General features: G+C 47.1%; 1 protein-coding gene across 4 annotated transcripts in view; it reads left to right on the top strand.

Annotated features, from left to right (window-relative positions):
• Nucleotides 1–3,612: 3,612 nt before the first annotated feature.
• Nucleotides 3,613–10,659, top strand: part of FREM2 (FRAS1 related extracellular matrix 2) — a 136,715-nt gene continuing 129,668 nt past the window's right edge. For all 4 annotated transcript variants that reach the window (XM_061345079.1, XM_061345088.1, XM_061345098.1 and 1 more), the window contains exon 1: nucleotides 3,613–8,800. In XM_061345079.1, the coding sequence (XP_061201063.1) occupies nucleotides 3,646–8,800 (5,155 nt within the window). In that variant the 5' untranslated portion in view covers nucleotides 3,613–3,645. The remainder of the gene's footprint in view (nucleotides 8,801–10,659) is intronic.

Raw genomic sequence — 10,659 nt, 5'->3', positions numbered from 1 at the left:
AGGATATGTAGACTCTTTTTTTCCCCATGTCAAATACCAGTTACTTTATTCACCAAAACTTTATTTTAAAAGATCAATGGACTCCTTACTGGGCCGAATTCATATTTGTTACACTGAATTCAGAGACAATTGGTAGGAAAACACTCTGGATTTACAGCTATGTCTAAATCAGAATTTAGCCAAGATGAATTTTCTGCAAGTACAATCTGAACACAAACGTTGGCACAAGCCAACCAGTTAGAAACTCAAGGAAAATCTGATAAAAAAATCTTATCAACTTTATAATCTGGAGCATTTTTTATTTTATGCTGTGCTGAGAAAAGAATAAAACCCTACTTCTTGCACTTCGGACTTGGAGTGTGGCACAAGAGCTCATTGACTTGTTCGATAAGACAGCAACTGCTAAAAATAGAGGACTTCTGCTGTTTGTACCTGGAGATTTATTAATTGATGATTGTGATAACAGAGATCAAACAACCTGACCATGTATCTACCGAAAACAAGAAAATTCTGTATCAGAGATGGGTCAAACCCATCCCTTCAGTACTATACTCTTGATCTTTTTTTCTTCCAGTTAAGAAGCTAAATATCTCAATAATTTATTTGTTCAAATACATGCCTTCATTCGCTTTCAACAGTTATGTCAAAAACTATTCCTTCATCTACTAGATTTCTACAACTCTCATTACCAGTTGAAGAGATGTCCCAGGTATGATCTCTTGATAGACATCACAGTAAATATTGGACTGACTTTAACAGAGAAGAGATTGCTCTGTTACAAATGTGGTTCAAAATACATCATCATTAAGGACGAAATATTTTAAAAGTATACATTTATCTGCTAACAGTTCAAGAATATAACAATTTTTTTTTCTGCTAGAACAACAAATTAAAAAAGCAGATACGATGTGTAACTGATTCGTTACCCTTTTTCACCAAGTCTCTCTACACACACATGGATATTTGCACGTACACACCTGGTTTGAGTGTCAAACTCCGCAAAATGGAGCTTATTCTGAAAAAAAGAAAGTTTTTTCTCCCTTGAAGTGAATAAATATGAAGATTTGTCCTATTTTGGAACCAAGCTTAAATTGTACATGTTCCTTTAATAAGTTAAATTATGAGTCACCCCAATGGTACCTTCTAATCTCTGTGGTGGATCTCTTGGTTTTGGTTGTTTTTTCCCATTTTGTTTGTTTGGTTGGTTGGTTTTGGTTTTTTTGGGGGGGGGGGGGATTTGGAGTACCTTTTGTGGGTTTTTTTTTCTTTTTGTTGTTGGGGGGTGTTATATTGTTTGGGGTTTTTTTGTTTTTAATTTGGGTTATTATTACTATTTATTTACTTGTTTTAAAATAGAACCCGGGACTTGACATTAGACCATTATATCTGGGCAATTTCAGTCACTCTATCCTGAATATTGTCACCTCTGACAAGCGACACTAACACCATTTTTTGAAACTATGGGGGTTCCTTGGTCCTGGGACTCGATATTTTCCACTGAATTATCTTCATTAGATGCTTAGAAATAAGATATTAACTTACTGAAATCCAGGGTGAATGCCTCATAAGGGTGGAGAAATGGTACTAGTGTTACTAGGTATCTAAGTAATAGAATCACTACCTCCTGCAGCAGCATCCAACTTGGTAATTCAGTATGGACATGTTTAACAAAATAGCTTTCTGCAGTTTTCCACAGTGTGTAGGCGAGCCTAACATGTGAGGTAGTGGTCTGTGGTGGCTCCCCATTTAGCTCCTCCCCAGAGAGTCCTACTTTGGCTGCTCCCTAGAAGGTCCTGCTTTGGTTCCTACCCAGAAAGTTCCGCTTTAGAACTCCCCAGAAAAGTCTTGACCCTTGGACAACTTTCTAGCTATTGTTGGCCACTTCTTCCAATGTAAGCTGGCCCCCTGCGTCAGAATGAGTGTGCATTTTTGTCAGTATAAAAGCCCAAGCCTCATGCAATGCCAGAATGCAGAACTTTGTACTGTCCAGGTCAACGTTGCCTCTTGCAGGGATGCTCTCCACGGTAAAACCTTGCCTCCTCACACTGCGATGATGATCCTCGGAGCTGGTATCCTGATCGTCTTCACAGGGTCCTTGGGGTTGGTAAGGTACACACTCTTTGGAAATATTTTTTACTGTATCTGTTCGATTCTCTATATTTTCCTATATTAATAAACTAGTTGAGAGTTTTCTATTTGTCTCTCTTTTTCTCTCACCTGGAATCCTTGAACTCTGAAACACACGGGTAAGTGAATAACAGAACAGAAAAGTAAGTCTCAAATTACAATAATCCAGTGTTGTGGAATAGATGTTCACCGACATTCCCCTCCTTCAAACCAAGATGAATTATTTGTTGGAATGAATACTTACACATAAATGCGGTTGATTGTGCCCACACCTGAAATACCGAATTTGGGATTTCCATACAGGAAACAAGATCACATGCCATAATGTTGCTCTACCACCAAAGGACAATTTCAAAGATTATTTTAAAAGAAGGCATCACACAGTCATTCCCAAACAGCCTTGGGTAGTCTTTGAATATGTTCCTTCTCAGTATTTTTTGCTTTTCTTACTGTTAGGAACCTGTTTAAAGCAGGTTGTGGATCATATTTCATTAACAAGAAAGAATATTAGCAGTTGTGAGATAAGACAAAGTCAGAGCCTGCCATTAGAAACTCTGAAAGTCAAGTAACTCCCGGAAACTTACGCTGTTAGTACGCTTTTAACTGCAGACACAAGGTGGCAGACACGCTGTGAGGCTTTTACTCACTCACCCCTGCGACTACTCACGTTCGAGGAATAGAGCTGGGTACTAACTAGGGTGTTTTGCCCCGGAGCTATTCATCCCCTTTCTTTCTAGCTCAAAGGCAGCCGGTGCCGGCAGCCGGGTCTCGTCAGCCCCTGCCCTCTTCTCATTTCGTGACCCCCCCGGGGTTTCCCGCAGGCACTTTCCTCTCCTCCGTCCCCGTTAACCCGCCTCGTCTGTCGGGCAACCCCGCTCTAACTGAAGGGGACCGGGTGCGTCAACCCGCTGCCACCGCCCCCTGATCCTGTCCCCTGAAGGGAAGGTGAGCCCGAGCCACTAGTTCTGCCCCAGGGCGCCAAGATTTAAGGAGAGAGCGGGGAGCTTCGGTGCAGGGGTGGGGTGGGGGGAGCGGCGGAGCGCTCCCGCTTTCGGCAGAGGTGTGCTTCTCCGCTGTGGGCAAGCAGTACCGTCCTCCTCAAAGCACGGAGCCCGCGGTGGCTGGCGGCAAAGCGATCGCGCCTCCCGCTTCCCCTCTCTCCCCACTCCCGCACAGCCAGAGCTCTGCCCACCGCGCTCCTAGCACCCTCTCCTCAGCAACCTGCTGAGGGCCATGGCAGAGACGAGGAGGCTGTCCCGGTGTAGCTTGCAAGATTGGCAAGCAGTTCTGTCTAATCGTGTCTGGCGGGCTCGCCCTCTGCGGCTGCCTATTGGTAGCTTGTAGGCGCAGGGCGGGTCTTCGCAGCTCGCTGGGCTCCCCTCCTGAGCGGAGCGCGCTCCACTCAGAACGGCGCGTGTGCGTGACGGGAGTGTTTGTGGGCTCCCTGCGCCGGTGGCGGGAGCAGGGCTGCGACTCGGCACCCTTGGGAGCTCCCAGCGGTTCGCTGTACCCGCAACGATGATGCAGGCTCTCTCCGCCGCCCCGCGGGGGCTGCTGGCCGGCTTGCTGCTGCTGACCAGCTGCGTCTGGGTCGGGTTGTCGGAGCCGCCGCCAGGCAGTGCCGCAGTCGCCTTGCCCTGGGAGCCGGAGGCGGACCCCGTCGTGGTGGCCAACCGCGGGCTGCGGGTGCCCCTGGGCCGCTCTGCCTGGTTGGACCCTACGCGGGACCTGGTGCTGCAGGTGCAGCCAGGTGACCGGTGCCACCTCACCGTGCTGGACGAGGACCCGCTGTGGCAGCGCCCGGGCCGGCTGAGCCCCCGGCGCTTCCCCTGCGACTTCGGGGCCCGTGAGGTACAGTACTCCCACCTGGGCGGCCGCAGCCCCGCGCGAGACCGCGTCCGCCTGCAGTTGCGCTACGATTCGCCGAGCCGCGCCCTGGTGCTGCCCCTGGTGCTGGAGGTGGAAGTGCTCTTCACCCAGCTGGAGATCGTCACCCGCAACCTGCCCCTCACCGTAGAGCGCCTGCGGGGCACCAGCAACCCGCTGGACGCCCGCACCCTGGAGTTCGCCTTCGAGCCGGGCCGGCAGCGCTGCCGGGTGGGCCTGCTGCCGCCGATGGCCGGGCTGCCCCGCTACGGAGAGATCCTCAACTACCCCCAGGCGGAGGTTCCTCCGGCGGCGGCCGCCGCGGGTGAAGAACCGGCGGCGGGTGGCCCCGTTCCCGCCTCAATGTGGGACTGCGAGGAGTTCCTGCGCCTGGGGCTGCGTTACCGCCACACGGCAGCTGGCGGCTCTCCCAACCGTGACCTGGTGCCGCTGGTGGCAGAGCTGCGGGAGGCGGCAGGTGGTGGGGCACTGCTGAAGCGTGAGTACTTCCAGGTGCTGGTGCGGATCCGGGCCGGGACTGAGAATGTGGCCCCCAAACCCAGCTTCTTTGCCATGCTCATGATGGAGGTTGACCAGTTTGTCCTTACTGCACTCACACCCGACATGCTGGCAGCTGAGGATACTGAGTCACCACCAGACCTGCTGATCTTCAACATCACCTCTCCCTTTGGCCCTGGCCAGGGCCACATGGTCAGCACAGATGACCGAAGCTTGCCAGTTTTTTCTTTCAGTCAGAGAGATGTGAGGGAGCTACGCATTGCCTACCAGCCCCCCATGGAGGACTCAGATCGGGAACGGCTCTTTGAGCTTGAGCTGGAGGTATTGGACCCAGAGGGTGCTGCCTCAGAGCCCTTCACCTTTGTGATTGTGGTGAAGCCCATGAACACCCTGGCACCTGTGGTGACCCGCAACACTGGCCTTGTGCTCTATGAGGGGCAGTCACGGCCTCTTTCAGGCCCTGGTCCAAACCCAAATTTGGTGATCAGTGATGAAGATGACCTTGAGCAGGTGCGGGTGAGTGTGGTGGCAGGGCTGAGGCATGGCCACCTCACTCTCCTGGAGGACACTGCAGCACCTGGAGACCCTCGTAAGCACTTCACAGTGGCTGAGCTGGCAGCAGGCCAGGTCATTTACCAGCATGACGGCAGCGAGTCTCCACTCAGTGACAACTTGGTGCTGCGGCTGGAGGATGGTGGATCTCGCCATCGTGTTGAGTTCCTTTTCCCTATTACCCTGGTGCCCACTGATGACCAGCCACCCCTACTCAATGCTAACACAGGGCTGGCCATGGCTGAGGGTGAAACAGTGCCCATCACCACCCGTGCCCTTAGTGCCACTGACATTGACTCTCAGGATGCCATCCTGCTCTTCACAGTGGAGTCTGGCCCCACTGCAGGGCAGCTTCTCCTCCGTCAAGCATACCCACCTCCTGGCTGGGAAGAGGAGGAAGAAGATGAGGGATTTTCTTGGAGGAGGGTGCCAGGTTTAGGGGGGAGCTCTATAATCTATGAAAAGACAGTGAGAGAGTGGCTGCAGCAGGACATTACTGAAGGGCGTCTCTATTACCACCACTTGGGGCCTCACAGCCCTGGCCCTGGGGTTGTGTTGGACCAGTTTGTATTTAGAGTCCAGGATGACAATGACCCACCCAACCGCTCTGGGCCACAGACTTTTGTGGTGCGGGTTCATCCCATAGACAGATTAGCCCCTGAACTGCATAGCAGCAGCAGCCTGCACTTAATAGTTGCAGAGCAGCAGGTGACCCCACTGCAGAGGAAGCACTTGTGTTACACAGATCAGGATTCAGGGGATCGTGAGCTCCAGTACACAATAACTCAGCCCCCCACTGACACTAACCATCTGCCAGATGCATATGGAGCCCGCCTTGGAGCCCTTGTGCTGACTGAAGATCACTCTGTGGAAGTTACCCACTTTACCCAAGCCCAGATCAATCATCACAAGATCTCGTACCGTCCCCCACAGGAAGAACTGGGGGTGGCTCCTCATTTGATTCAGTTTCAGTATCAAGTGCAAGATGCAGCTGGCAATGCAGCTGAAGGGACTTTCACCATCTATCTGCAACCTGTGGATAACCAGCCTCCTGAAATCACTAATACTGGCTTCACTTTGCCTGAGGGAGGCAGCCATGTCCTTAGTCCAACTGAGCTGAATGCCAGTGACACCGACACTGAACTTACCCATCTCAGATTTATCCTGACCCAGGCTCCCCGTTATGGCCAGTTGCAACTTTCTGGATACAGCTTGATTCCAGGAGGTGTCTTTGGCCTGGATGATATCAGACAAGGGAGGGTGGTGTATGTGCACGGTGGAGCTGAGACCAACAGTGATACCTGTAGGCTTGATGTGAGTGATGGGGTTCATTTTGTGCCCATCACACTGAAAATGAACGTGCACCCAGTTGATGATGAGGTTCCTACGCTACGGTTGCCCCCAGGCACTCTTGGTTCCTACCTGGATGTGCTGGAGAATGGTGCTGTAGAAATCACTGCTAATGTCATTCAGGGCACAGATGAGGATACAGATGATCTAATGTTGACTTTCATTGTAGAGGATCCTCCTCAGCATGGAAACATCCTGGTCCAAGGAGTACCTGCAGAGAGATTTTCCCAGAGAGATCTGCTGGATGGTGGTGTGGTATATGCTCACACTGGTGGTGAAATAGGCCTTTTGCCCAAAGTAGATACCTTCAATCTTACCTTGTCTGACCTGTCTGAGGAGTGGAATGTCAGGGGCAATGTTGTTCAAGGAGTTTCAGTCTTGGTGACCATTCTTCCTGTTGACACTCAAGCCCCAGAGGTTTTTGTAGGAGAGCAGTTCATGGTAACAGAAGGTGACAGACAGGTCATTACTCCTGCTCACCTCAGGGCTGAAGATGTGGATACTCCTAATGATGATATACTTTGCACCATTGTTGCTCAGTCTGCATCTGGGTATGTAGAGAACATATCTCCAGCCCCAGGATCTGAAAAATCCAGAGCAGGTGTAGCTATAAGTGCTTTTACCCTGAAAGACCTCCGTCAAGGTCATATTTTTTATGTCCAAAGTATACATAAGGGTGTTGAGCCTGTTGAAGACAGATTTGCTTTTCGCTGTTCTGATGGCATTAACTTTTCCCCAAAGCATTTTTTCCCCATTCTAATTGTGCCAGTCAATGATGAAGAGCCTGAAATCTTTGTGCGAGAGTTTGTTGTGATGGAAGGCATGAGCCTGGTTGTTGATACTCCTATTCTCAATGCAGCTGATGCAGACATCCCTGCTGATGAATTAATGTTTACAGTCATCAGGCTTCCTAGGCATGGCCACATTGTGAACCAGCTGGTGAATGGAACTGTCCTAGTGGAGAGCTTCATGTTGGATCAGATAACAGAGAGCTCCAACATACTCTATGAACATGATGACTCTGAGACAAAGGAGGACAGTTTTGAGGTGACACTCACAGATGGTAAACATACTATTAGGAAAACAGTACTCATCATGATTATTCCTGTAGATGATGAGACACCCAGAATGGCCATCAATGATGGTTTAGAGATTGAAATAGGAGAAACTAGAACTATTCATAACAGAATATTGAAGGCTACTGACCTGGATTCTGAAGACAAAACCTTGACATACATTATAAGATATGGGCCAGGACAAGGCCTCCTGCAGAAAATCAAGCCTTCAGGTGGAGTTGAGAATATCACCCTGGGGATGAATTTCACCCAAGATGATGTGGATAGAAACTTAATTCAATATACGCATTTTGGCCAAGGAGGAGTTCGTGATCTTATCAAGTTTGATGTGACAGATGGAATAAATCCACTCATTGACCGCTACTTTTATGTCACGATAGGTAGCATTGATATTGTCTTCCCAGATGTAATCAGCAAAGGGGTTTCTTTGAAAGAAGGAGGGAAGGTAACCCTAACTACTGATTTGCTTAGCACCAGTGACCTGAATAGTCCGGATGAGAACTTAGTTTTCACTATTACCAGGGCACCTGTTCGTGGTCATCTTGAATGCACAGATCAGCCTGGGGTACCCATCTCAACTTTTACTCAACTCTTATTAGCAGGCAATAAAATCTATTACATTCACACTTCAGAAGATGAGGTGAAAATGGACAGCTTTGAGTTTGAGGTGACTGATGGCTATAACCCTGTATTTCGTACTTTCAGGATTTCTATCAGCGATGTGGACAATAAGAAACCTGTCATCACAATCAACAACCTGGTGGTGAGTGAAAATGAATGCAAACTGATAACCCCATTTGAGCTCACTGCAGAAGACAGAGATACACCTGATGCATTGCTAAAATTTATCATCACTCAAATACCAGTTCATGGTCAGATCATGTTCAATAACTCCAAACCCGTCACCAGCTTCACTAAGCAAGATCTAAACGAAAATCTAATCAGCTACAAACATGATGGCACAGAATCAGTTGAGGATAGCTTCTCTTTCACTGTTACAGATGGCACTCATACTGATTTCTACGTCTTCCCCAACACTGTGTTTGAAACAAGGAAACCGCAGACTATGAAGATTCGAATAATGGCTGTGGACAACAGTGTACCGCAAATTGTAATAAATAAGGGTGCTCAGACTCTCCGTGCTCTAGCCACAGGTCACATCGGGTTTCTGATTACCAACAAGGTGCTCAAAGTGGAAGACAGGGACAGTTTACATGTTACTCTGAAGATCAGAATCACAGAGGGTCCACGCCATGGCTTCCTGATCCATCTGGGGAAAGGCAATCATAGCATCAGGCAGTTCACCCAAGGTATTATAATACTCCATGCTTTCTATAGATTGCTGGAAATGCTATTTTTCATGCTAAACTCTGTAATAATTGATGGGAAAAACTTTTCAATAGTGAGCTTATTTATAATGGCTTTATTATTTTTCAATTCTGTTTATTCGTTAGTGTATCTGTGACAGCATTAAACAGGAAAGAGTGTCTGCTGGATAAACATCAAATAAAGGAGCATCTTTTTTAGGAGAGCTTACAGCCCAAACAACTGTGGTTTAGACTTTTTATCAATGATAGAATTTTGGATAACAGAATTTGGCTGCATGTGGTTTTAGATCTTTAGTCTGTGTGCCTTGTTTAAACAGTTTTATTTAGGAAATGCGACGGGAATGGCCAAGTTATTATTAACTAATGGTCATACCACAGCAAGGATATCAGTTACTGTACAGTCTGAATGCAGTTAACTGTAAAAGCAAAATCACTTCCCAAACATGGGGAAATAATGTATTACAAGTGCATTTGTTGACTTAATTACACAAACTTAACCACAAAGTGTTTGTGGTAAATTAAAAGGTAATGTAAATGTTTTAAATTTATATCAGTGCTCCTTTGTATATGGAACTAAAATAGTGGTATAAATAGGATGAAAACCACATGTGCTGTATGTTCTAAAATAAAGCCTCAACACAAGGCTATAATGTAACTTTAATTGAAAAGAGAACATTAGCTATTCTCCAGAGAATTTTCCATGTTACTTTGCAATAAGTTAATAGCAGGTTGATTAATAGTGAAATAAGGTTTCTTGGAGGCTTCTGCAGCTGTGAAGAGAACAAACAGCAGAACAGTATGAGGACTCAAAGCTAAAGGTTCCCAGACAGGCTGGGCTGTGTAGGTGGTAAGGCTGGAGATGAATACTTGTAGTTGGCTGTATTTTATTTTACAGAGCCCATACCAGTATGTATTCCATGTTACAGGCTTGGCTGTAGTGATGTCCTTGTCAGATATACCAAATCTTGCAAACAGGCATGACGATCTTCTGAATGGCTGGACTGCTGTAAGTTTTGCAGTGCTAATGCTATGAAGAGGATGAGAACGGACCAAACCATGTCTAAACTTTTGGAACCATCAAAGTTCCTTAAGTGTAAGGCTTCAGTAGCGAACTGCAAGTAGTATTAAGATTGTTATCAGAATATGTGAAAAACAGAAGAGAATGGGAGTGAGCAAATAAGCAGATTATCACTTTTTCAGTGGGTTTTCTCTTACATTGGAGGATGTAGAATTATTGAGTGGATGGTGCTTGAAAGGAGACCACTGCATAGCACAGTGATATTCCTTTTTTTTTTTTTTTTTTTTTTTTGAAAGGGGTCACTCAGTAGAGGTACATGTTCCATTCTCTTTTTTGCCGTGTGGCACCACTGAGGCTTTCAGTTGGCAGTCTGACTATGTGTTAGGCTCGTTGGTCTCTGCACAGGGTGTCTTAATATCCTGGGTATGCCTTAGCTGGGTGGGAAGCTTGCAACCCTTAGAAAAGGAATGGTTTGAAAGCTAGTGAGGATCTCCATAAAGTGATACAGCTTCACAGGTCCTCTGACAGTACTGGCACTAGCATTCTAAATAGTGCTGAGTTGAAGAGTGTTTTGAAGAAATACACATTTCTTCAGTAATTTTGTCCTTTGGTCTCTAAGAGCAAATACCTCCTGAGCATCTGTGTTATTTCTGTGAAATCTGTCTTCAACTTCCTGAATACTTTTTATGATGGTTTGTATTTTATGAAGCAAACACAGAAAAATGTCTTATAAATGAAGGGCTAAACACTTGAGGGGAAAAATGGTGTCTGGAAAGGCTTCATGAAAAGCAGAAAGCATCAGGCTCACACAGGGATCATACAT

Source organism: Neopsephotus bourkii, unplaced genomic scaffold (assembly GCF_033783945.1).
Source record: "Neopsephotus bourkii isolate Nb327-2 ecotype Australia unplaced genomic scaffold, CSIRO-AGI_Nbou_v1 NB_36, whole genome shotgun sequence".
Taxonomy (NCBI): Eukaryota; Metazoa; Chordata; class Aves; order Psittaciformes; family Psittacidae; genus Neopsephotus; species Neopsephotus bourkii.
Note: the sequence above shows the minus strand (reverse complement) of the source record. Positions and strands in the feature narration are given on the sequence as shown.